Source organism: Bos javanicus, chromosome 28 (assembly GCF_032452875.1).
Source record: "Bos javanicus breed banteng chromosome 28, ARS-OSU_banteng_1.0, whole genome shotgun sequence".
Taxonomy (NCBI): Eukaryota; Metazoa; Chordata; class Mammalia; order Artiodactyla; family Bovidae; genus Bos; species Bos javanicus.
Window position 1 is genome coordinate 5731894 of NC_083895.1, and position 27685 is coordinate 5759578.

At 39.3% G+C, this 27685-nt stretch overlaps 1 protein-coding gene across 1 annotated transcript in view; it reads left to right on the plus strand.

Moving 5' to 3' along the window:
* Nucleotides 1-6561: 6561 nt before the first annotated feature.
* Nucleotides 6562-27685, plus strand: part of TSNAX (translin associated factor X) — a 36939-nt gene continuing 15815 nt past the window's right edge. The window contains exons 1-4 of the mRNA XM_061404826.1: nucleotides 6562-6784; nucleotides 7223-7327; nucleotides 10429-10543; nucleotides 16911-17041. Coding sequence (XP_061260810.1) covers nucleotides 6769-6784; nucleotides 7223-7327; nucleotides 10429-10543; nucleotides 16911-17041 — 367 coding nt within the window. The 5' untranslated portion in view covers nucleotides 6562-6768. The remainder of the gene's footprint in view (nucleotides 6785-7222; nucleotides 7328-10428; nucleotides 10544-16910; nucleotides 17042-27685) is intronic.

The following is a 27685-nucleotide window of genomic DNA, read 5'->3' on the forward strand; positions in this document are numbered from 1 at the left end:
CAGAGGGGCCCGATTCTCCGCAGCAGTGCCCGACTGCACACTGAACCACCACCACTTCAAAAGTGGAACATTAAGGTTTTCCTTCATCCACTGTATTCACCTGACCTCTGACTTCTTCAAGCATCTCGACAATGTTTTGCAGGGAAAATGTTTTCATAAAGAGCAGGAGGCATAAAAATGCTTTCCAAGTGTTTGTTGAATCCTGAATCATGGATTTTTATGCTATAGGGATAAGCAAACTTATTTCTCATTGGCAACAATATGTTGATTGTAATGGTTCCTATTTTGATATAAGATGTGTTTGAGCCTAGTCATAATGATTCAAAATTCATGATCCAAAGCCACAATTATGTTTGCACCAACCTAATATAATATGGTAGGTGCTCAACAAATACTTATTGAATAAATAAGAAAATACTTGTGTCCTTAATGGCACAAATCATATTGCTAGGAATAAGCTATGCACAGAAATATTTGTTGAAGATTACCTGATCCTTAAAGGAAAAATATTATATATATATTTTATTACAATTATAACTGTGGTGTTGGAGAAGACTCTTGAGAGTCCCTGGACAGCAAGGCAATCAAACCAGTCAATCCTAAAGGAAATCAACCCTGAATATTCATTGGAAGGACAGTTGCTGAAGCTGAAGCTCCAATACTTTGGCCACCTGGTGTGAAGAACTGACTCATTGGGAAAGACCCTGATGCTGGGAAAGATTGAAGGTAGGAGGAGAAGGGGACAACAGATGATGAGCTGGTCGGATGGCTTCACTGACTTGATGGATGTGAGTCTGAGCAATCTCTGGGAGTTGGTGATGCACAGGAAAGCCTGGCATGCTACAGTCTATGGGGTTGCAAAGAGTCAGACATGACTGAGAGACTGAAAAACAACAACTAATAACATTGAAGTATGTCTACATATCTACACGTATATATTTACAGAATTTGAACAGATTGTTTCTCTTCACTTTTCTAAAAAACTTTTCATAGCTTTATTGAAATATAATTCACCTATTTACAGTTCATCCAATACAAATGTTTTTACTATATTCACAGATATGTGCAAGCATCATTAGTCAATTTTAGAACATTTTCATTACCTCAAAAAGAGATCCAATGCCCTTTAGCTATGATTCTTCTATCCCCTGCTCCCCACTTCTCTCAGTCCTAAGCAATGAATTTTCTGTCCCTATGGATTTGTCTGTTCTAAACATTACAAATGAATGGAATCATATGTATGGGCTTCTGTGACTGACTTCTTTCACTTAGTATAATGTATCTGTGTAGTAGTATGGATAATATTTCATTTCTGTTTGTTGCCAAATAATATTCCATTGTATTGCTGTTGTGCAGACACTAAGTCATGTCTGACTCTTTGTGACCTCATGGACTGCAGCACACCAGGTTTTCCTGTCCTTCACTATAACCAAGAGTTTGCTCAAACTCATGTCCATTGAATCAGTGATGCCATCCAACCATCATATTCTGTTACCCCCTTCTCCTTCTGCCTTCAATCTTTCCCAGTATCAGGGCCTTTTCTAATGAGTTAGCTCTTTGCATCACGTGGCCATGGTATTGGAGCTTCAGCTTTAGCATCAGTCCTTCCAATTCAGGGTTGATTTCCTTTAGGATTGACTGATTTGATCCGCTTGCTGTCCAAGGGACTCTCAAGAGTCTTCTCCAATACCACAATTCAAAAGCTCAATTCTTAGGTGCTCAGCCTTCTTTACAGTCCAATTCTCACATCCCTACATGACTACTGGAAAAACCATAGCTTTGACTACATGGACCTTTACTGGCAAAGTTATGTCTCTGCTTTTTAATACACTGTCTAGGTTTGTCATAGCTTTCCTTCCAAGGAGCAAGTGTCTTTTAATTTCATGGCTACAGTCACAGTATGCAGTGATTTTGGGGCCCAAGAAAATAAAGTCTGTCACTGTTTCCCCTTTTCCCCCATCTATTTGTTATGAACTGATGGGACCAGATACCATAATCTTAGTTTTTTGAATGTTGAGTTTTAAGCCAGCTTTTTCACTCTCTTCCTTCACCCTCATCAAGAGACTTTAGATCCTCTTCACTTTCTGCCACTGGAGTGCATCTGCATATCTGAGGCTGATATTTCTTCCAGCAATCTTGATTCCAGCTTGTAATTCATCCAGCCCAGCGTTTCTCATGATGTACTCTGCATAGAAGTTAAATAAGCAGGGGACAATATACAGCCTTAATGTACTCCTTTCCCAATTTGGAACCAGTCTGTTGTTTCAGGTCCAGTTCAAACTGTCGCTTCTTGTCCTGCATACAGGTTTCTCAGGAGACAAGTAAGCTGGTCTGGTATTCCCATCTCTTGAAGAATTTTCCATAGTTTGTTGTGATCCACACAGTCAAAGGCTTTAGCATAGTCAATGCAGCAGAAGTAGATGTTTTTCAGGAATTCCTTTGCTTTTTTGATAATCCAACAGATGTTGCAATTTGGTCTCTGGTTTCTTTACCTTTTCCAAATCCAGCTTGTACATCTGGAAGTTCTCAGTTCATGTACCGTTGAAGCCTAACTTGCACATTTTGAGCATTACCTTGCTAGGCATGTGAAATGAGTGCAATTGTCCAGTAGTCTGAACATTCTTTGGCATTGCCCTTCTTTGGGACTGGAATGAAAACTGACCTTTTCCAGTTCTGTGGCCACTGCTGCATTTTCCAAGTTTACTGACATCTTGAGTGCAGCACTTTAACAGCATTATCTTTAAGGATTTGAAATAGCTCAGCTGCAAATCTAACGCCTCCACTAGCTTTATTCATAGTAATGCTTCCTAAGCCCCACTTGACTTCACCCTCCAGGATGTCTGGCTGTAGGTGAGTGACCACACCATCACAGTTATCAGGGTCATTAAGACCTTTTTTTGCATATTTCTTCTGTATTCTTACCATTTCTTCTTAATCTCTTCTGCTTCTGTTAGGTCCTTGCTGCTTCTGTCCTTTACTGTGCCCACCTTGCATGAAATTTTCCCTTGGTATCTTCAACTCCATTGTTCTGATATACCATATTTTGTTTCTCCAGTCATGTGCTGATGTAAATGTGGGTAGCTTCCACCTTTTGCTTATTATGAGGAGTGCTGCTATGATCATTTGTGCACAAGGTACACACCTAGAATTATTGGGTCATATGCCAACTCCACGTTTAAGTTTTGAGACTGCCAAACTGTGTTCTATAGTGATTGCACCTTTTTACATCCTTCCTACCAACATATGAGACTTCTAATTTCTCTGTATCCCCACTAATACTTGTTATTTTCTGTAATTTTTTTTATTATAGCCATCCTAGTGGGATGTGAAGTGGTATCTCATTGTGGTTTTGCCCATCCCTATTACTCCCTCTAATATCAACTTCCTTCTTCAGTAAAGATCTAGAACATTAATTTCCTATTACTTTCTAGCATTGCTTGAAAAATATATCTGTGAAATGGTATGTGTACACTTCACGATACCACTTTAGATCCTACAAGTATCTTTTAAATATTGTAGTTATCATTTTCGAAATGGTCACTCAAGTTTCTGGCAGTTTCTCACAGCTCCCTGTCCCACCTCGTTCCCTGGTCCCCCGCCCCCCCGTGCTTTATGTAATAAACACACAATAATGTAAACGCGGAAGCGCAGACCCTTGTGCTGGCCTGCGTTTCATCTCTTACTTGACTTTGTGCTTTCTTAAGTAACCAAAACCAGTTTTTGCATGCAGTACTTTTTCCTGTAAAGGTGACAAAATGTGAGGATTTATGGACTGAATAAAAACAGGTGCATTTAAAAGGTGTAGGACTTTATTCAGAGTCAAATATGGCCAGATAGAATGCAATATGAGGAGGAAAGAACACCATTCCAGATGTGGACTCCTACTGAAAATCTTTTACCTTCCTTTCCCCAACTTAGGGTGGTAGCTTTCCCTTAAAAACAAAAGAAAATATGTCCCACTAAGTACCAAAACTATGTTTATGCATTTGAAGCAATAAAACAAGGAGACACGGTGGAGATGCTTTCTGCAGGTGCCACACAGGTTGAGAGGCATTTCCTGCCAAAGGAGTAGCTACAGTTGGGACACCTGGGGTAACGACATATGCAAATGAGTACTGGGAAAGTATTCCTGGGATTCACCTCCATTAAGTATTATACTCTGAGGCATCATTATAGGTTATGAAACATTATAGGTTAGAAACTAAGTTTCTATGAGAAAGAAGTGAAAAGCAGTTCAATGAAACCCTGCTGTAGTTGAACAGGTGAACAGAAGTGGTGGTTGGAGAAAGAAAAGGATATGATGGATCCAGGTTTTGGAAAGTTGAGGTCTTGTGAGCTGCTATACCAGTGGAGTGGGGAAAAATACCCTTTTCCCACTATGTAGTTCAAGTAAGCACTGACTCTAATAATGTTGTAAATAACTGGCTTCCTTAGATGTAGGAGTCACGTTAAAATGATTACAATTACATGAAAGTTGTCTCTCTCTCCCTCTCTCTTTTTGTCATGGTCAAGTAGAAGACCACTGGCAGGTAAGGGTCAGTAGGATCAGACTTCACACAAACTCGAAATTTTATGACCAACATCATCAGCAAAGCAGTTCAGTACATCAACAAAGCAGTTCATTACATCAGCAAAGCAGTTCAGTCCAGGTCTTCAGGAGCCTACTTTATTCACAAGGAATCTGGCTAATTGATGCTGCTGCTGCTGCTGCTAAGTCGCTTCAGTCGTGTCCGACTCTGTGCGACCCCATAGATGGCAGCCCACCAGGCTCCCCTGTCCCTGGGATTCTCCAGGCAAGAACACTGGAGTGGGTTGCCATTTCCTTCTCCAATGCATGCAAGTGAAAAGTGAAAGTGAAGTCACTCAGTCGTGTCTGACTCTTAGCGACCCCATGGACTGCAGCCCACCAGGCTCCTCCATCCATGGGCTTTTCCAGGCAAGAGTACTGGAGTGGGGTGCCATCGCCTTCTCTGTGGCTAATTGATACATGTATTCAAAGCTGCAGAGACGAAATGAGTGTTTCCCAAGCATCTTGCTCCAGAGCTGAAGAGACCCTAGAGATGAGCTAGAATAGAAAATCTTCCTATGACACAGGTCTGTCAGGTGCTTGAAATCACTGCCGTTATTTCATTTCAATCACTGTTCCTTTTGTTAGGTAGGTAGAATAGGGAAAAGGAGTCCAAAATGGCGGTGGCTAAAAGACAAAGGGAAAAGCCCGCGAAAATAGATCAAAAGAAGGTCCGAGGACCTGAGTGAGGACCTCAGGTAAAACAAATAACACTCCTGGCTGGCCCAATTTACACAGGACAGACCCAGGGAGAGAAAAACATATAAAAAGAGGAGCCAAAGCTAGCTCTCTCTCCCCCACACGCTGGGCGCTCTTCTCTTCCGGTCTTTGGATCTACATGCCCTCACGCCTGAAAGATGGATTTTCCTGCTATCTTCTAAATAGAGCTGTAACACTGAGCTGTAACACTGATTTGTCTAAGAGCTATAACATGGCCCTTTTGAGACCTGAGAGCTATTAATGTCCGTCATTCCAAATCTTTGTTGTGATGAGACAAAGAACCGAGGAACATACACTCGCGTGACACTTTGTTACTAAATAAACAAGGAGCAAAGACTGTGTATATAAAGTGTCTACAATAAAGAGGTTATTTAGGGAAAACGTACTAAAATATAGTACTTGTGTTTTCCCAATCAGCCCCAGGCCGTCCAGCCTCAGCCTGAGTCCTACCCTAGAGGATGCTGTAGCACATGTTCCTTTTGGAAAGCGACGGTGGGAGAAGGGTATCAAAGCTAATCTTTAACTGAGACTTTACTATGTAAGAAACTCTTCTGCGGTTCTTAGTGGTAACTCATTTAAGGGTCAAATAATCCTACGAGGCGGGTCCAAATTTACCCCTATTTTTCAGATGAAGAAATTGAGCTAGAGATGAATTACTTCCTTAAGGTCACGCAGTCACTCAGCGACGGAGACCACTGCGAAAGCAGGCATTCCGGAGAGGAGCATAACCGAGGCCACAAGAAGAGGGAGGGAAAGGGGGAGAGGAAGGGGCGGGAGGGGGACACACAGGGGAGAAATAACCAGCAACGTCTTGCACTAATTGATATGCATATTTTCATCACTTTAGCTTCTGGCGTCACCTCCCGAAACGGAAAAGACTTCTATCTCTGTAAGGTTCAGCCTCGATAACAAAACCCTTGCAGAGGAGACGCGGGGAAGCTCCTTTCCTCATCCGCAGGTTCCCCGGCGCCGCAGAGCGGCCTCCAGCGGCGAACTACAACCCCCACTATGCACCGCGCGGGGGCCAGGGGCCCATGCGGGTGCGCACGCGAGGGTGTTCCAAAGGCGCCTTGAGAAAAAGAAAAAAAGCATACATCTTCCGTTCGCCTCCAGCCTTCACACTGCTCTCACTCTCAGAGGGCTGCAGTCGTCTTTTTTATGATCAGTTAATACGGAAAAGCGTGTAAAGTCGCTTCTGTTTTCAGGCACAACAGAGGGCAGCTGCGACAACAGCACCCGGGAGCGAGGTCCTCGGGCCAAGCGCGGGGCAGAGCCAGCGGAGGCGGGGCGGGAACGCGGCCGGAAGTGTGCGCGGGCGGAGAGAGAAGCCTGAGTGGTTGCTGGTGCGCGCTTCCGGCTAGTGCGTTAGACGTCGGCCGGCTGTACAGGGTGCCGCTGAGGGCTCTTCGGCCGCCGCCGCGCGTACCCTGCTGTCCCCCAGGCGCTTAGTCTCCTCTCTTCTCGCCGTAGGCCGTGACGACATGAGCAGCAAAGAAGGTGGCATCCTCAAGAGCTTTGGGCGTGATTTATTTATTTAATCCAGGCTTTTTGTCGCATTTTCCACTTCCCACCCTTGAAAGATGCTTTCTCCCCGCGCAGACTCGGGGGGCGGCGGCCCTGGTGATTTCCCCGGCCACATGGGCCCTATTTACCTCTTTTCCTTAATCCTCGAGCCATTTTTATCTTAGTTCGGTAATTGCCCCACCTTGTTCCAGATCAGGGAACCTATTATGGGAGGTTTGGATGAGCTTAAGGTTTGGGAGGTGGTGGGGGAAGGTAGGGCTGCTTTTCTGTCCGTTTGCTGAGAAAGTCTCTGCGATGACGGCCCAGGGGAGGTCTGGTTTTAAGGAAGAAAGGGGTTTACCTCTATTATGTGTTGTCAAGTCCTGGCGATGGGAGAGCTCTGTCCAACCTTTTTTTCCTTCTCTATGTAAGGATCAGGAGGGTTCAGGAAAAGGAAGCATGACAATTTCCCACATAACCAGAGAAGAGAAGGGAAGGATGTTAATTCATCTTCACCTGTGATGTTGGCCTTCAAATGTAAGTTCTCTATCATGTACACTGGTGAAGGGAAGAGAACTAAAGACGTTGTAAAAAGGATCACTTAACTATGTTATGCTTCAGTCTCAATTTTCCTGGAGGTTTTGCAGTGGTGCTCGGTCTGTCATGAAAAATTGAGATTACAAAAGTCTTGACTTTATTTTTCCCTTTTAAGTTTCACAGGTAAACATTAACATCAGACCTGCCACATAACTGAAAATTACTGTGCACCTGATACAGAAGCATACATATCAACTATATATGTACGGATATTTTAACGTGTATTGGTTTTCTTTTCTCCGCTAGGCTTTTGGAGACTTTTTGGGTTTTTTTTTTTTTTAGATTTTTTTTTATCTGGAACATTTTTAAAGTTTTTATTGAATTTGTTATAATAACTGCTTCTATTTTATGTTTTGATGTTTTGATCATGAGGCATGTGGGATCCCCGACCAGGCATCGACCTCACACCCTCTTCATTGCATGGTGAAGTCTCAACCACTGAACCAGGAGGGAAATGCTGTATTTTTGTTTTCACTATATCTCTTTGCAGAGAGTGGGCACTCAAGTGCATGTAAATTATACGTGTATATTTATTCCCAGATTCTCTTTTCTCAGTATATTAACTTGGGAAAATTGTTCCTCATTGCAAAACAAAGTATAAAACAAAATTCACATAACTCTTGTCTTCTGTCCAGCATCCTATTTTTTTTGGACACATCGTGTGGCAGGCAAGATCTTAGTTCCCCTACCTGGGATTGAATCCATGCTCCTTTGCAGTGAAATCGCAGAGACCTAACCACTGGACCAGCAGAGAATTCTCCCAGCATCCTATTCTTTATCGTTTCTGTAGTTCAGGAATCCAAGACAGGCTTAGTTACCTGTTGGTTCAGATAACTTGGAGTCATCTGAAGACATGACTTGAGTTGGAGGATCCACAACTATCAGTCACTTAGGCCTTCTGCTAGCAGCCAGCTCTGTGTTCCCCCATGTGGAGCCCTCCATAGTACTACCTGAGAGTCCTTGTGTTACAGAGCTTGGCTTCCCCAGATAGAGGGAGGGAGAAGACCACAGTGCTCTTATGTCCTAATCTTGGATATCACACATGTCACTTTTGCTATAGTTTATTAGTTAGGAAAGAGGCAGTTTTAAAACTCAGCCTCACATTTGAGAGAGAGGGAATTAGGTGCCATTTTTCGAAAGGAGGAGTATTAAGTAAATTGTGGACATATTCGAAGATTTTCATAGCACATAACAGTGATCTTAAGTGGTGTAAGACCACTACTTGTGACTGAGGAAAGAGTGTATTGACAGAGCTATATGCACAGTGGAGAAGCTGCACTGGGTCAAGTGCTCCCTGTCATGGGCTCATGCACTCCATTGCTTGTTTCCAAGCATGTTTTGCGGTCTTATGTTTCTTCCTGCCTTTGTCTTTGTAGCTCGTTAGGCCTGGAATAGCTTGTAGCTTGGTGCCCCATTGCCCCGCTGATGTACTGCTCTTCAGGCCTGGAATAGCTTCTAGCTTGGAGAAGGCAATGGCAACCCACTCCAGTACTCTTGCCTGGCATATCCCATGGACAGAAGAGCCTGGTAGGCTGCAGTCCATGGGGTTACTAGGAGTCGGACACAACTGAGTGACTTCACTTTCACTTTTCACTTTCATACATTGGAGAAGGAAATGGCAACCCACTCCAGTGTTCTTGCCTGGAGAATCCCAGGGACGGGGGAGCTTGGTGGGCTTCCGTCTATGGGGTCGCACAGAGTTGGACACGACTGAAGCGACTTAGCAGCAGCAGCAGCAGCAACTTCTAGGTTGGTGCTCCATTGCCCTGCTGATGTACTGTAGTTTTTTTAAAGACCCATTCCAAGTAGCTTCTTCCTGCTTTCCTGATTTTTTTCTGATTTTTCTCCCAAGCAAATTTGGTGACAGACATTACATTCATTGAACATCCATCCATTTACTCAAGATGTATTTATTGAACATCTGTGTTCTAGCAAGGGCTTCCCAGGCGGTGCTAGTGGTAAAGAATCTGCCAGCCTAGGCAGGAGATGCAAGAGACAGGTTTGATCCCTGGGTCGGGAAGATTCCCTGGAGTAGGAAATGGCAACCCTCTCAGGTGTTCTTTCCTGTAAAATCCCATAGACAGAAGATCCTGTGGGGCTACAGTCCATGGGGTCTCAAAGAGTCAGGACTGAGTGACTGAACACTACTAATACTGTGTTTTCACATATGTTGATAGTGAACAAGAAAGACATAATTCCTCCTTTACTGAACCTTTTCTATATATTTATTATAGCATGATCACATTCAATTCTTTCTTTCCATCTGTCTCATACTGGACTGAGCTTGAGGATAGAAACTGCCTTATTTAACTTTTTATTCAGAGTATCTAATTCACAGTGGTCATTAATATAGTCAAAATGTGAATGCATTTGATTGTCTTCAAATATTAGGCAAAATCCAGCCTAACTATTATCTCAGTAATAAACGACCGGATGTATTTAGGCCTTTGTCAGCTGCTAATTTGGTTAATAGTTCATTCACGTTCTGAATACACTTTTGTATTCAGGTTCAAAGTATGTCTGTGGACTGCCAGACAACTTGCTAGTTCTTTGGAATGATAATTCTTCTAAAATAAAGTGATTATTAAGTAAGTGCTGTATGGGTATTTCAACAGCTAGGGCTTGAGAATTCAGAAAGTTGATGTTATGAAGGTTTAAAGCATAATTTGAAAATCCTGGTTAATTTTTTGTGGATATTTACATTGTACATGGTAAGGTAATTAAAAATAACTTTACATAATTTAGTGAAGTAGTTGAAAGTATTTTTTGTAAGTAGTTATATGTGATAACAATCTCTTTATTAGAACAGATAATTTGTTTCACTATATATACATCTCATTGTGAGGCTCTTGAGTGGTAAAATCTAGTTAAGGCATACCTGTATTTAAAGAAAGAATATCTTGGTTAGTAGCAGAGTTTTTGATTTCCAAGTATTTTAAAAGTAAATAAGTTGATTTTTCTCCTATATACTGACAATATTGTTTCATTATACTTTCAAATGTAGAACAAGCATGCTTATGGTCATAATAATGTGTTTTTAGCATTTCAACAGGAACTTGATGCAAGACATGACAAATACGAGAGACTTGTGAAACTTAGTCGAGATATAACTGTTGAAAGCAAAAGGACGATTTTTCTCCTCCATAGAATTACAAGGTAAGTAAATATCTTTAAATTTGTTACAGTTGGATACAGGTTGATATGTATTTTATATTTATCAGGAAGTCAGTGGGCAGTAACTAGCTGATTTTTTTTGAACACCAGGATCAAGAGGATGTTAGTAGCAGGTGGATTTTATTTTAAGAATAAACATTTTTTAAAAAATAGGACATTTTTCTTATTTTCAGAACAGCTAAGGATTTGTCTTAAGATCATTCACAGAGATAGAACTTTTGTTTATGAACATATTTAAACTTTAATGGTTTATTAGAGCCTATTAACATTAAAGCTTTTCTTGGATGATATGTGCAAAAATTTTAGTATTAGGTAAACACTGCATTCTGCTTATCTTCCCATTCATTTTTCAGTTCATTGGACATTGGGCTTTCTGCCTCACCGAACTGAAATTGAAATTGCCTTTGCTCACTCATATTGATAAATCTAGTATATACTCTTCTAGTGTTTTCTTATTTAATTTTTGCAGCGTGTGATAGTGTTGACTGTTTAATTCTTTGGGGGAATTCTGAAGTTCTTCCACCTTCAGCTCTGTGATATTCTTAAACTATGACTTGACTGTTTTTCTAGGTGAAAGTATTAATTGCTCAGTCCTGTTTGACTCTTTGTGACCTCATGGACTGTAACCCACCAGGCTCCCCAGGCAAGAATACTGGAGTAGGTTGCCGTGTCCTATCCAGGGGATCTTTCCAACTCAGGGATTGAACCCCGTGTCTTCTTCCAGGGGATCTTTCCAACTCAGGGATCGAACCCCGGTCTCCTGCATTGCAGGCAGATTCTTTACCGTCTAAGCCACCAGGGAAGCTTAAATTCTTTGCAAGTTCCCCCACCTTCAGCTCTGTGACATTCTTTCTGTAGGACTTTACTGTTTTTCTAGGGAGCTCTGTATATTTGATAGATTTCTTTGTTGCAAATAAAAGAAGCGAACTTGAACTAGCCTAGATTAAGAGGAGGGAAGTGGAATATTTTATGAATGCAGCTGGGTATCTCCATTTTCTCATCTTGGTTTTTGTATTTCATTTGACTAGCTTTCTTTGCTTTTCTGTTCTTCATTGAGGTAGAAATCATCCATCCTGTAGCTCACAAAGAGAGATTTTTGTTATATTGCCAATTCCAAATGCCTCCAGAAGGCTAGCAAGGATTGGCTCCCCACTGTGTGTCTGACAAAGTATTTAAGCAAGTCCAAGTGTAATTTATGAGCTTTTTATTAAAGTAGTATTGAAGTATTCTATCCACGCACAGCTTTTAAGGTAAGTCTGAAATACTTGAATTTTTATTCCATTAGGTGGAAACAATTTGCCATATGTAGATTAGTGGAATGTGGCACTATTAACCTTTTCTTTTTTATACTTGGTTCTAAAGTTAGTTTTTTGCTTGTTTTTTGAACCAGTTTTCAGATAACTTATACACACTTGAGCTTGTATTATGAAAAAAAGCAACACTGATCTGGTGAATTATGAACACTTTTTTCAATAGAATTTTCAGTTCTAAAACAATTGGCAATATTCAGCAGTTTAAAGAAATAGTAGAGCTGTAACAGGAGAATTTCATATTTTGGAGAAAACCATATTACTGTGTAACGTCATCTTATGGTTGTCTACCAAAAAATAATAAATATTCATTATAGTAAACTTAGAAAATAATAATCTTTAGAAATATTAAAAATGACAGAGAAGTTAAGGTACTGAGTGAAAGAAGTCTGAATGAAATACACTGACAGCCATTATCAGTAAGCAGATTTCGTATGTTATACTTTTTTATCCGAATTGTTTCTGTATTGTCCATAACGTTTTTTGATTAGTAAACTAATAGTAAACTTCAGAAAAATTATAAACTAGAGAAAGTAAAACACTTCATGAAAGAAATCAGACAGAATACATAAAGATAACTACTCTTAATGAGTACTTTTCATATTTTAACTATACTTTCATTTTCTTTAATAGATAAAGGCTAAAATAAATAGATAAAGGTAGATTCCACTTTCATGCATTGGAGAAGGAAATGGCAACCCACTCCAGTGTTCTTGCCTGGAGAATCCCATGGACGGAGAAGCCTGGTGGGCTGCAGTCCTTGGGGTCTCACAGAGTCGGACACGACTGAAGCGACTTAGTAGTAGTAGTAGAATAAGATTCTCTTTACCAGTGAGCTTTGGTATTTTGATCTTTTAAAAAAAATTTTCCATTTTGTTTCATAATGTTCTTTTATTTCTGTAGAGTCTGTTATAATATTCTCTCTCATTCCTGAAGTTGTAATTTGTATCCTCTCTTTTTCCTGATCTCTCTGGCTAGAGGTTTATCAATTTTATTGATCTTAAAGGACTACTGTTGATTTCACTGATATTCTGTATGGTTTCCTGACATACTGATTTCTACTGTTTCCTTCTTTGTGTGTACTTTGGATTCATTTGCTCCTTTTCTGAAGCATTTCTTAAGGTGGAAGCTGGGATCAAAGAAGAAACTGAGATCATTTCTTATTTTCTAATACAGTGCTGTCTGTTTCCCTTTTACATCTCTAAGTACATTTTAGCCACATTCCACAAATTTTGATAAGTTGTTTTTCATTTTCATTCAGTTCAACATACTTTCTAATTTTCATTTTCATCTGTGATTTCATCTTGGGTTGTTTAGATGTTGTTTTGTTTCCAAATACTTGGGAATTTTCCAAGCGTAAATTTTTATGATTTGAATTCTTTTAAATTTACTGAAACTTGATTTTGACCGAGAATATGGTCTCTCTGGACCTTGTACACTTGAAAAGTATATGTACTCTGCTGCTGTTGGGTGTAGTGTTCTATCGTGTCAGCTAAGTCAAGTTGGTTGATGATATTGTTCAATCATCTATGACGTTTCTGATTTTTATTAACATATACTTGTTCTGTCAATTATTGAGCGATATTGAAATCTCTTGACTAATTGTGAATTTGTCTGTTTCTTTTTGCAGTTCTATCAGTTCTTGCTTGATGTATTTAAGTTCTTTGATTTGATGTATTAAATGACATTTAGGATTGTTCTGCTGGCTTGACGTGATGAATTGACCCATTATTGTCATGATTATATCCCTGGAAATATTCTTTGTTTTGAAATCTGCTTTGTTATTAATAACTACTCTCATTTTCTTTCAATTACTGTTAACGGGGTATATCTTTATTCATCCTTTTATTTTTAATCTATTTATGTCTGGACTTCCTGGTGACTCAGACAGTAAAGAATCTGCCTGCAATGCTGGAGACTGGGTTCGATCCCAAGGTCAGGAAGGTCCCTTGGAGAAGGGAATGGCAACCCACTCCAGTATTCTTGCCTGGAGAATTCCATGGACAGAAGAGCCTTGTGGCTTCAGTCCATGGGGTCACAGAATCAGGCATGACTGAGTGGCTAACACTTTAACACTGTATATATTTAAAAAGGCTTTCTTATATTTCTTGCTTTTTAATCCATTTATCAATTTTATCTAATCTCTACCTTTTACAGAGGTGTTCAGACTATTTATATTTAATGTGATTATTGACATGGTTGGAATTCAACCTGTGATCCGTTTTCCTTTTTTTTTTTGCCTTATTTTGGATTGATTATTTTTTATAATTCCATTTTTTATCTTCTTTGTTGGCTTATTAGTTGTACCTTTTTTTGTTTTTGTAGTGGTTGTTTTATGGTTTATATGACTTGTCACAGCCTGCTGTCCTTACTTTGTACAATACCATGTTAACTGAAACTTGTGCATTTCCGAAAATCATGTCTTTCCTTTTCATGGTTCTGTGGTAATAGTTACTTTGTAAATTGAGGTCACAGTGTTGATATGCACAGACTTCAGTTAACATGATGCTGTGCAGAGTAAGGACGGCTTGCATATCACTTTGCCTGTAATATATGAACCCTGTATAATTCTGTTCTTTCTTTTCCATTTTACTTTTACAAGCTTGGCTGGCCTTTGTAATACTTCTGAAATACAGCTACTTCTATCTTATTTATAATCCCTATGAGTGTATACTCAGTTATGTCTGACTCTTTGTGGCCCTATGGACTGTAGCCCTCTGTGCATGGAATTTTCCAAGCAAGAATACTGGAGCGGGTTGCCATTTCCTACTCAGAGGGATTTTCCCAACCCAGGGGTGGAACCTGCACTCCTGCATTGGCAGGCAGATTCATTACTACAGTGCCACCTGGCTTAGCCTATAATCCCCATAGTATACCAGAAATGGTAAATATCTGGAAAAAGATAACTTTTTAATGAAAAAATCATATTGTTTAAGTAAAAAATAATAATTATTTTGGGAATTATTTTTTTTTGGAGAAGGCAGTGGCACCCCACTCCAGTACTCTTGCCTGGAAAACCCCATGGACAGAGGAACCTGGTAGGCTGCAGTCCATGGGGTCGCTAAGAGTTGGACACGACTGAGCGCCTTCACTTTCACTTTTCACTTTCATGCATTGGAGAAGGAAATGGCAACCCACTCCAGTGTTTTTGCCTGGAGAATCCCAGGGACAAGGGAGCCTGGTGGGCTGCTGTCTATGGGGTCACACAGAGTTGGACACGACTGAAGTGACTTAGCAGCAGCATTTTTACTTAAAATTTAAAAATAATATTCTTTAAATAAAAGTACTAATCCCCATAATACATTATTATTTTTAAACAGTATGATTTTTCAAATTAAAGTTATCTTTTTCTATATATTTACCATTTCTGGTGTCCCTTATTCCTTTATTAATAGAACCATGTTTTCATCTGGCATTATTTTTCTTTTGCCTAAAGAACTTCCTTTAACACGTTTTGTAGTGTCAGTGTGCCAGTGATGAATCAACTATTTCTGGTCTTGTATGGGCTCTTGAGATTATTTTGTGTGTTCACTTAGAGTGGGCCTTTTTTCAGCCTCACAAGTTCGCACTAATCGAAATTCAGCTGAAGACATGAGTAGTCCCCTTCTTTAGATCTCTGAAACTCTCTGCATGTGTGTTCTCCTTTGTTTCTTTGCCTTGCAAGTTTTAGCCATCTTGACCACTGTGAACTCCCATCTCCTCCACCTCCACTGCAGGAGACTCCCAGGGTCACCTAAGTTTCTCATGCCTACACTGTCACTTGGAAACTCTGCAGGCAGTCAGATGCAACAGTCATAGGGCACATGTCCTTTTTTTCACTCATGTCTCATGCTGTCCTATGCTGCTTGTTTCACAATGTCTGAAAACCTTTTTATTTGTTTATTTTTTATATGTTTGTTTCTCTTTAGTTGTTTATGGTGGGATGACAAATCCTGTTCATGTGCCATCTGACTAAAAGTAGACCTCTCTAGATGTCTTGTTGTTGAGGATAACTGCTTTACAATGTTGTGTTAGTTTCTGTTGTACAATAGCGTGAATCAGCTGTGAGTATACATACATCCCCTTGCTCTTGAGCTTCACTCCCACCCAACCCCAACCCACCTGTCTAGGTTGTCACAGAGCACCAAGCTGAGCTCCCTGTGCTATACAGTAGCTTCCCATTAGTTATCTCTTTTAAATATAGAAGGAAATCAGTCCTGAATATTCATTGGGAGGACTGATGCTGAAGCTGAAGCTCCGATACTTTGGCCACTTGATGCGAAGAACGGACTTATTGGAAAAGACTGTGATGCTGGGAAAGATCGAAGGCAGGAGGAGAATGGGATGACAGAGAATGAGATGGTTAGCATCACCAACTCAATGGGCATGAGTTTCAGCAAGCTCCGGGAGTTGGTGATGGACAGGGAAGCCTGGCATGCTGTAGTCTGTGTGGTCCCAAAGAGTTGACATGACTGAGCAACTGATCTGAACTGAGTATATATATATGTTAATGCTACTCTCTCAGTTTGTCCCACCATCTCCTTCCCCTGCAGCGTCCACAGTCTGTCCTCTACGTCTGCATCTCTATTCCTGCCCCGCAGATAGGTTCAGCGGTACCACTTTTCTGTACTCCATGTATATGCATTAATATACAGTGTTTTTCTCTTTCTCACTCACTTTCTCACTCTATGACAGACTCTAGGTCCATCCACATCACTGCAAACAACCTTATTTCATTCCTTCTTATGGCTAAGTAATATGTACCACAACTTCTTTATCCCTTCATCCATATATCATTTTTATGAACATAATTTCTCTTGTAGTTATGGTTATGTTATAAATACAGCTTCTTATACTTGTTTACACTGAATATTTCGGTAAAGCATTTTCCATTTTTTAACCTATTTTTAGTAAATTATAGTTGTACTTTTGAGTTAGAAGTTTCAAGATACATAGGATATTTATTTAGCTGTGCATTTGTTGATATGTATTTTATTTCAGTTTTTCACTATCAAAACATCTGACTGATATTTTAAAAGTTCCCAATATCTTGATTGTAGTGCTCCTGATATGGAAGAAATATTGACTGAATCAGAAGTTAAATTGGATGGTGTCAGACAAAAGATATTGCAGGTAGCCCAAGAGCTCTCAGTAGAAGACATGCATCAATTCCACAGAGCCATTACTACAGGTGAGTCTAGGTTTACTTTAGTGGTAACATTTAAAAGAAAATAGTATGTTCAATGATTTATGTATGCATTGCATGAATTATAATTAACACTTAGTGAAATACTATTGGCTTTAAAAAATTGGGACTTCCGAGTAGTAATATAATTTCTTGCTTGGCTTTATTTTCCTATGTAGTGATGATTATTGATAGATTTTGATAAAGTAATTGAGGAGACACTCTTAATAGAGAAACTTTATTCTTGAATGAGTAGAGTGTATTCAGACAGGGTGTATCTCATTCCCCACTGAGTATATTTCACTTGTGGCTCTAAGTTTCAGTCACAAAAGGTTCATAAAAAGAGGATGTATCACCTAGCCAGATGGACCAAAACATCTCATAGTGCGACTCCATATTGGGAATTCTAGGATAATACTGCTGCTGCTGCTGCTGCTGCTGCTGCTGCTGCTGCTAAGTCACCTCAGTCGTGTCCGACTCTGTGGGACCCCATAGAGGGCAGCCCACTAGGCTCCTCTGTCCCTGGGATTCTCCAGGCAAGAACACTGGAGTGGGTTGCCATTTCCTTCTCCAGTGCATGAAAGTGAAAAGTGAAAGTGAAGGCGCTCAGTCGTGCCCGACTCTGGGTTTTATATATTCATTTAAAAAGTTTCATGGAGTATTGGATCTTGGTGATTATCACTATTTATAAATCAGTTGCACAAATGTTTAAAGTACTTGATCTGATCCTCTTCATCCTTTTCTTGTTGTGAGTTCACTGATAGGAGAGAGAACTGTATAATTTAGGCATACCCTAAAATTGGCAGAAAGACAAAGTCAAAGTTTGATTCATATTTACAGAAGTAAATGTTAAGTTGCTTTCTATCAAAGAGCTGATTCCATTGAGCTCAGGTCAGTTCAGTAGTAAGAAATGAGTTCATTTGGTATCTGTTCAATATATGTTCAGGTTTAGTCTGAATATTTATCGTTTCAGCACTTGTTTTTCAGAAATGTCAACCTGTGGTTGTTGAAATGTCTTAATATTAGAGAAAGTGCCTGCATACATCAGTTAAAGTTGAAGATACGTTATTACAAGCTAAAGTGATAAAATAGTTTTATGAAGAGTCATTATGGTATCTTCTGAAAGGAGATACATTTCCATCCTCATAATTTATTATTTACTATCAGGGATTTATTTGATTTTTAAATTAATAGCACACATAATTTAAAAGGCTTTATGAATTCCGTTTATGTTGTCAGGCTGCACATCCTTGCATATGACAAATTTGGAAGGATTGGGAGAGAAGATCAGAGGTCATGATAGGAAGAAAGGTGAAGTGAAAGTTAAACAAGCCTCTAGAAGAAAACATATGAGAATGTCTTTATGACCTTGTAGTAGGAAAGATTTATTTTTTAAATGACAGAAGAAAGTATTAACTACTAAAGGAAATTTGGATCAATTGAATTTTGTTAAAATTAAGAAATTCTCTTTATCAAAAGACATCATTAAGGAAGCAAAAAGGCAAACTGAAGTCTGAGAGATGACGTTTAAATACATACTTTAGATAGAGAACTCATATAGACTATGTGGAGAATTCCTACAAATCAATAAGAAGTCAATTTTAAAAATGGACAAAAAAAGTTGAATAGGGGCCTCAGAATGTGAATATTCAGATGACTATGAATATTCACGAAAAAGTGCTCAGCATCATTATTCACTAGAGTAGTGTAAAGTGAAACCAAATGAGGTACCATTCAATCACCAGCATAACTAAATTGTAAATACTGACCATACCATTTAAAAAAACAGTTTGGCAGCATCCAGCCAAAAACCTGCGTCTACCGTATGATTACTTCTGAGTATGTACCTGAAAAAAGTGAGGGTTATATCACCAAAAAACATGTGCAGGAGACCTCAGAACAGCTATAATCATAATATCCTGAAAGTGAAAGATCAGCAGGTCAGTGGGTACGCTGTGGTGTAGTTGTCCAGTGCAGTACTAGGTAGCATTAGAAACGGTTAAAGGTGTGCAGCATCAAATACGGATTTCTCATTCTGTTGGACAAAATAAGCAGACACAAAAGAGTATCTAACTGTATAATTCCATTTGTGTGAAGTTCAGAGAGGCGTAATTAATCTAGAGATGTTGATTTGCTTCATTTGGCCCAGTAGGTCCTTCATTGATCAACGAGTAAAGTATGAGGAAAGGCTTTAAATAAGAGCAAGGAGCACATGGATAGTGACACACAGAATGTTACTTAAGAAGTCATGCTTGGCTTTGAGAACAAAACCGAGGAATGGGGGGAAAAGGCAAAGGGGACATTTCATTGAATCAGTAGAGTGTTTCTTAAATCAGGAAGGAAGCACTGATTCTTGGAAAAAGTTTAGTTGGGGCATTAGTAAGAATGGAGGAATCTTTCTTCAGATAGTCCCACTTCAGGATCACTGAGGATTATGAATTATTAAATCATAGTCATAGGATTATGAATTTTATGACGATTAGTGCTTATAAGCACTATATTTCATTTAGGGCTTCCCTAGTGGCTGCCCACAATGTGGGAGACCTGGGTTCAGTCCCTGGATTGGGAAGATCCCCTGGAGGAGGGCATGGCAACCTACTCCAGTATTCTTTCCTGGAGAATCCCGTGGATAGAGGAGCCTGGTGGGCTACAGTTCATGGGGTCACAAAGAGTCAGACACGACTGAGTGACTAAGTACATATTCCATTTAAGACCTTTGTTTATGATTTGTACGTTTTGAGATTACCTACTCATGAATTAAATATCTAAGGATTCTCTGTATCTCACTTTTCTTTAGGAAGTCTTTAAAATAAAATGAGGTCCTTTAAATTGATGCAATAAAGATTTATTTCCTTAAAGTTAAGGAATAAAACAGTCAAGAGAAGTGTCTGGGACTTAAAAATTTGCTCATAGATATTTTACTTGATAAAATAAGTTTATTTATAATTAGAGTAGCAGTAACAATGTGATGCTTATGAATAGCTTGCTGCTTGTAATTGTTAAATGCTTGTTTTGGTGTTACTCCAAATAGTTGTTCTTTTGACTTGAAGATAAAACAATTCTGGCATTGAACTAAAGGAGTTCCGTGCTTTTCCTCATTAAGAATAGTGCTAATGGCACGCAGAGCATTTCCCTGAGGGATACTTGTGTGAGCTCAAACATTGAGTATCCTACTAATAACTGAACAACAACAAAAAGTTAGGTCTGTTTTCTACACATTTCTTATCAGAGTACATTACAGATTGTCCCAAGGGATTGTTAAACAAATGACAAATAATTAGTTACTTGAAATAAATCACTTAAAACTTTTTGGTGCCCTGTCATATTTTTAGTTTTTTTTTTTTCCTCTTGTTGAAAAATTAACAGTTGGGAGAAATGTCCTCCATCTCAAAGAAAAAAATATTTTTTTGGTTTAATTTATATCATTGTGATAATATTAAAAATTGTCATTTAATTTTGAGACATCCTAGTGCAGAAAACTTAAGTTCAGACACTAACTAATATTTCAGTTCTCTTATCCGAGAATGCGAATGATGGGTTTAGTGAGTGTTTTGGGCCAGCTACAGATATTTTTTTAAAACTGTTGTTCTTTATATATTAAATATTTATGTTTATGTGACCTTTACAGTATCCCTGAGTCATATTTTTACCACTTCATAAGTGGGGAAATTGAGACTTATAAGAGTTAAGCAACTTGTTCAAGGTCATAAGCTAGTAAGTGGTACCACTGCTTGCGTATTGTGTGGATTTAATTTACCTGTTGAACTTGAGAACCTTACCCCAACTAAAGGCTTTATATTGCTTAAATTTCTCTTTGCCCAAATATGAAGGTTTTTCTTAAATAAACCAGGACACATTATAACTCTTGTGTTGCTATTTTTTCCCCCATAGCACTTAACAACTTTGACATACTCTCTAATCTCCTTATTTATTATGTTTCTTTATTGTTTCTCTTCCTCTACTAGAATGTGGACTCTTAGTTTCTACAAAAAGTTTCTTGTTATTGTTAACTGATGTATCCCAGACACTTAATAGCTGTTTGATAAATGTTGACAGAATGAAGAGCAAAAGTATTTTAAAAGGGCTTTTTTGTTCTTGTTGTTCAGCCAAATCTTTTATCTAATGATTTGCTTTTGCAGATTTTTGTTTGACGGTTTTTTGTTGCTTCCAAAAGGAAACATGTTTCCAGGGGCTGTTGCTTAGATATAATACAAAAATAGGATCAATATTAATCTTTGCAGACATTCTAAAGCTTATATCAGTACAGAAAAATTTGATATCGTTTCAGTATATTAGCACAATTGAGACAGCTTAGTGAAAAAGTGAACATGAAGACATGAAGATCTGCAAGCTTTTGGAATAAATAATGGAAGAATTTAGTGAAGGGAAAAAGATATAGCTAAACATTGAATTTTTCTTTTTGTGAGATTTTTGTATGCAGAGATGTTAGTTCAGGTCCTTTACCTGAACTAATGGGAATGAAGCGTCCCATTCATTCACAGGAAACAAATGGATAAACTTACGGTATTTTGGTGGCTTAACAAAATAGGAATCATTTCTTTCTCATATGAAGTCCAGGCTTTGCAATGGTGGTTTGAGTGTGCTCTGCCTACTTAGTCATTCATAGACCCAGGATCTTGGGGCTCTGATATTACCAGTACGTGGTTTCCAAGATGAGCCAGGACATCAACATACAGCTGGCAGGTTGTGGAAAGGATGAGTACAGAGTCATGCCTGAGGTTTTTATGGCCAGCTCTTGAAATGGCATCCATCACTAGTGCCCACATTTTATTGGCCAGTTACATGTCCACACCTAACTTCAAGGAAGAATGGGAAATATGCCCTCTGTGCCAAAGACAATGAAATATGTTTGATGGATAGTTAATTTTTCTTTGCCCAGTTCAATAATTTGATGTCCATTTGGTTTAGTGGGAAATCCAGGCATATGCATGTTGATAGATTGATGTTTTTTTTTTCATGTATTTTAATTTGGTTTGAAAGCATTCATTTGCCTAATGTGAAAATAATTTTAAAACTGAAAGAGACATTGGAAGACATCTTGTGCTACCATCTCATTTTGTAAATGAGCTTAGAGATGGTATTGGAATTGGCATCTGACTTGTTTATTTACCCTGATAAACTTTTTATACTAACTCACTTTGCTAATTAGTATTTGGTACTTTACACTGTAATTGTTTTCTGCAAAGCCAGCAGCTTTTATTTGATGATCTTAGATCCTATATCTGGTTAAAGAGTCTCACTTCCTTTTGTTTTACATAGATAAAATATTTTAATAAAATATTAATACATTTTATTACATTTATTTAATAAAAAGTTTTAATTACATAAAAATACGTAGTTTAAATTTGCATTAAAATGTGAGATGATTCAGGGTACATTTCTTGTGACTGCTTTGATTGCAATTGTTTATATCATACTACAAACTTTCGCGGTGAGTCCTGTGACCGTGAGAAAATCTCTCATAAGCATTTTCTGGGTCAGAGACTGTTTGTGACCATTCTTTTAAGGTAGATGTTGGATACACACTACTTAGACTGTCTCAAGTGTAGGCAGGCCTTTTCACCCAGTTTCTCTTTTCATCTCTGAACATTCTTACTGCTTTTCTGAAATCCTGTTTCATCAAGTTACTCTTGACATCTATCAGTTGGTAAGGCTTGGGGTGGGAATGCTAAGTAGGAAGCGTGGATGAGACAACTTCCTACTCAGTTTGAACATGCATGCACCAAGTCAGAGATGTCCTTATTCCAACAATAGTGTCCCTTAAAGTAATTTATTATTACTTCTTAATATGATAGTGCACATTGAGCTAGGGTAACATTTTGAAAGAATAATGGCCTCTAAACTGTGAGCTAATGCATTGGAAGGAAGAAAGAAAAACCCTGAAAACCATTGCTTTGTTTAAGGAAGTTTTAAATATTGTCTTATACAGTCAGGAAAAGCAAGACTTGGAGCTGACTGTGGCTCAGATCATGAGCTCCATATTGCAAAACTCAGGCTTAAATCAAAGAAAGTAGGAAAAATCCCTGGACCATTCAGGAATGACTTAGATGAACTCCCTCATGACTAACAATGGAGGTGACAAATAGATTCAAGGGATTAGATCTGGTCAACAAAGAGCCTGAAGAACTGCAGATGGAGGTTCATGACACTGTGCAGGAGGCAGCGACCAAAACCGTCCCAAAGCCACAGAAATACGAGAAAGCAAAGTGGTGGTCTGGGGAGGCTTTACATATAACTGAGGAAGGAGGAGAAGCAAAAGGCAAGGGAAAAAGGAAGAAATACACCCAACTGAATGCGGAGGTCCAGAGAATAGCATGGCGAGATAAGGCCTTCTTTTTTAATTTAATTTTATTTTAGTTTTTAAATTACTTTACAATATTGTATTGGTTTTGCCATACATCAACATGAATCCGCCACGGGTGTACACATGTTCCCCCTCCTGACCCCCCTTCCTAACAAGGCCTTCTTAAATGAACAATGCATAGAAATAGAAGAAAACAATAGAATGGAAAAGACTAGAGATCTCTTCAAGAAAATTGGAGATAACAAGGGAATATTTCATGCAAGGATGGGCATGATAAAGGATAGAAACAGTAAGGATCTAACAAAAGCATAAGAGATAAGAAGAGATGGCAAGAATACACAGAACTATACAAAAAAAGTCTTAATGACCCTAATGTGTGGTCACTCATCTAGAGCTGGACATCATGGAGTGTGTGAAGACAAGTGAGCCCTAGGAAGCATTACTATGAGCAAATCTAGTGGAGGTGATAGAATTCCAGCTGAGCTATTTAAATCCTAAAAGATGATGCTGTTAAAGTGTTGCACACCATACACAAAAATAAACTCAAAATGGATTAAAGATCTAAACGTAAGACCAGAAACTATAAAACTCCTAGAGGAGAACATAGGCAAAACACTGTCTGACATACATCACAGCAGGATCCTCTATGACCCACCTCCCAGAATATTGGAAATAAAAGCAAAAATAAACAAATGGGACCTAATTAAACTTAAAAGCTTCTGCACATCAAAGGAAACTATAAGCAAGGTGAAAAGACAGCCTTCAGAATGGGAGAAAATAATAGCAAATGAAGCAACTGACAACTAATCTCAAAAATATACAAGCAACTCCTACAGCTCAATTCCAGAAAAATAAACAACCCAATCAAAAAATGGGCCAAAGAACTAAATAGACATTTCTCCAAAGAAGACGTACAGATGGCTAACAAACACATGAAAAGATGCTCAACATCACTCATTATCAGAGAAATGCAAATCAAAACCACTCTGAGGTACCATTTCACGCCAGTCAGAATGACTGCGATCCAAAAGTCTACAAGCAATAAATGCTGGAGAGGGTGTGGAGAAAAGGGAACCCTCTTACACTGTTGGTGGGAATGCAAACTAGTACAGCCACTATGGAGAACAGTGTGGAGATTCCTTAAAAAACTGGAAATGGAACTGCCTTATGACCCAGCAATCCCACTACTGGGCATACACACTGAGGAAACCAGAATTGAAAGAGACACGTGTAACCCAGTGTTCATCGCAGCACTGTTTACAATAGCCAGGACATGGAAGCAACCTAGATGTCCATCAGCAGATGAATGGATAAAGAAAGCTGTGGTACATATACACAGTGGAGTATTATTCAGCCATTAAAAAGAATGCATTTGAATCAGTTCTAATGAGGTGGATGAAACTGGAGCCTATTATATAGAGTGAAGTAAGCCAGAAAGAAAAACACCAATACAGTATACTAATGCATATATATGGAATTTAGAAAGATGGTAACAATAACCGTGTATACGAGACAGCAAAAGAGACACTGATGTATAGAACAGTCTTTTGGACTCTGTGGGAGAGGGAGAGGGTGGGATGATTTGGGAGAGAGGCATTGAAACATGTAAAATATCATATATGAAACGAGTCACCAGTCCAGGTTCGATGCACGATACTGGATGCTTGGGGCTGGTGCACTGGGATGACCCAGAGGGATGGTATGGGGAGGGAGGAGGGAGGGGGGTTCAGGGTGGGGAACACGTGTATACCTGTGGCACATTCATGTTGATATATGGCAAAACCAATACAATATTGTAAAGTTATAAAATAAAAGAAAAAATAAAGTGCTGCACTCAAGGTATCAGCAAATTTGGGAAACCCAGAAGTGGCCACAGAATGGAAAAGGTCAGTTTTCATTCCAGTCCCAAAGAAGGGCAACGCCAAGGAATGTTAAAACTACTATAATGTCATTTCATATGCTAGTAAGGTTATGCTCAAAATCCTTCAAGCTAGACTTCAACAGTTCATAAACCAAGAACTTCAGATGTACAAGCTGAGTTTTTGAAGAGGCAGAGGAACCAGAGATCAAATTGCCAACATGCGTTGGATCGTGGAGGAAAAAAGGGAGCTCCAGAAAAACATCTGCTTCATTGACTAAAGCCTTTGACTGTGTGGATCACAACAAACTGTGGAGAATTCTTTAAGAAATGAGAGTACCAGACCACCTTACCTGTCCATTGAGCAACCTGTATGTGGGTCAAGAAGCATCAGTGAGAATCGAACGTGGAACAACTGACTGGTTCCAAATTGGGAAAGGAGTGCAATAAAGATGTATATTGTCTCCCTGCTTATTTAACTTCTGTGTACAGAGTGCATCATGTGAAATGCCAGTCTGGGTGAATTGCAAGCTGGAATCAAGATTGCCAGCAGAAATATCAACAAACTCAGATAATGCAGATGATACCACCCTAATGACAGAAGGTGGCAGAGAGTGAAGAGGAACTAAAGAGCCCCTTGATGAAGGTGAAAGAAGAGAGTGAAAAAGCTGGCTTAAAACAACATTCAAAAGACTAAGATCATGGTATCCAGTCCCATCACTTAATGGCAAATAGATAGGGAAGAAGTAGGAATAGTGACAGATTTTATTTTCTTGAGCTCCAGAATCACTGCAGATGGTGACTACAGCCATGAAATTAAAAGACGCTTGCTCCTTGGAAGGATAGCTATGACAAACCTAGACAGCATATTAAAAAACAGAGACGTCACTTTGCTGGTGGAGGTCCGTATAGTCAAAGGAATGGGTTTTCCACTAGTCATGTATGGATACGAGAACTGGAACATGAAGAAGGCTGAGTGCCAAAGAATTGATGCTTTTGAACTGTGGTACTGGAGAAGACTCTTGAGAGTCCCATTGTCAGCAAGAAGATCAAACCAGTCAATCCTAAAGGAAATCTACCCTGAACACTCATTGCTGAAGCTGACGCTCCAAAAGACCCTGATACTGAGAAAGATTGAAGGAAAAAGGGAGAGGGGACGGTAGAGGATGAAATAGTCAGATAGCATCATCGACTCAGTGGAAATGAATTTGAGCAAACTCTGGGAGATAGTGGAGGAAAGAGGAGCCTGGTGGGCTGTAGTCCATGAGGTCACAGAGTCAGACACGACTTAGAGACTGAACAGTAACGGCAACAACAAAATATTGTTCTAACAAAAGTTAATGCCCAGCATTCTTATTTTAATAATTCCCACTTCAGTTTAATTCAGTAGTTACAGAGGGCTCTTGTACCAGACACTGACATACTATTTTATATAAAACCTGCAATGTAGGTAGATGTTTGTATTTTACAAATGAGGAAATTGAAGTGCAGCAACTTAATAGACTTCCATTAGTTTATACACCTAGTAAGAGACCAGTTTGACTTTTGGACCTCAGATATCCTCACTTCAAGTCTGCTTTCCCTTATGATTTTATCATATTTATTTGGGAGGAAGGCTGGAGGCAGGGAGGTGAGTCAGGAGGCTCTGGCAGTCATTCCTGGTGTGGAGTTAGGACGTCTCCATTTTGTCTTAGCAGTGGGGAGGAAGAGGAAAGGGCATGTTCTTAGAATATGGCCTTTTTAAAAAGTACAAAGAAAAGGGAATAAACTAGGAAAACCTTTAGGTTTCTGGTTTGGCCAGCTGGTTAAGCACGGATGTTATTTATTAAGAGATAGAAGACAAATTGGGTTTTGGATGTAGTTAATATGGCACCCAAACAGTTTCCTAATGGGTTTAGAGACTCGGGGTGCAGTCACAGCCATGGAGGTATCAGTTATAAGCTGTAGTTGCATTTATAGACAAGGATAAAATGGTCCAAAGTAAGCGTAGAGTCAGAAGAAAGCCAAAGACCTATGGAGTCTTAACTGAAGGAAATAGAATAGAATATTTGATGGACTAGGATCCCAGTAGCAGAAGCCTGTCTCCTCAGGTTGCAGTAACAGGTTGTGAGGTCAGTTCAGGGAACCTTGGTTTGTGTGAGACACACTCCTGGAGGAGAGGGGAGCAGCTGTTTCACACAGAGGAAGGGGTCTGGGGAGGGGACTCTGCCCTGGGTCCTAGCAGACAATCAAAGGACACACACACCCAAATGACATCATGTGCTTCCTTTCTTTTCTCCTCTGCTCTCTTCATCCTCCAGTGGTTAAAAGAGAGTGAATGATGAGAACGGAGCAGAGGTTTGATGAACGATAGGGAGATATAGCGGACATGGAGGCAGGACTGGAAGTCCCACATGGGCAGGATCCCCAGTCACCTAGTGACCATCATTTTAGTGGAAGAAGTCATGGGAAAAGTTTGATGATGTTC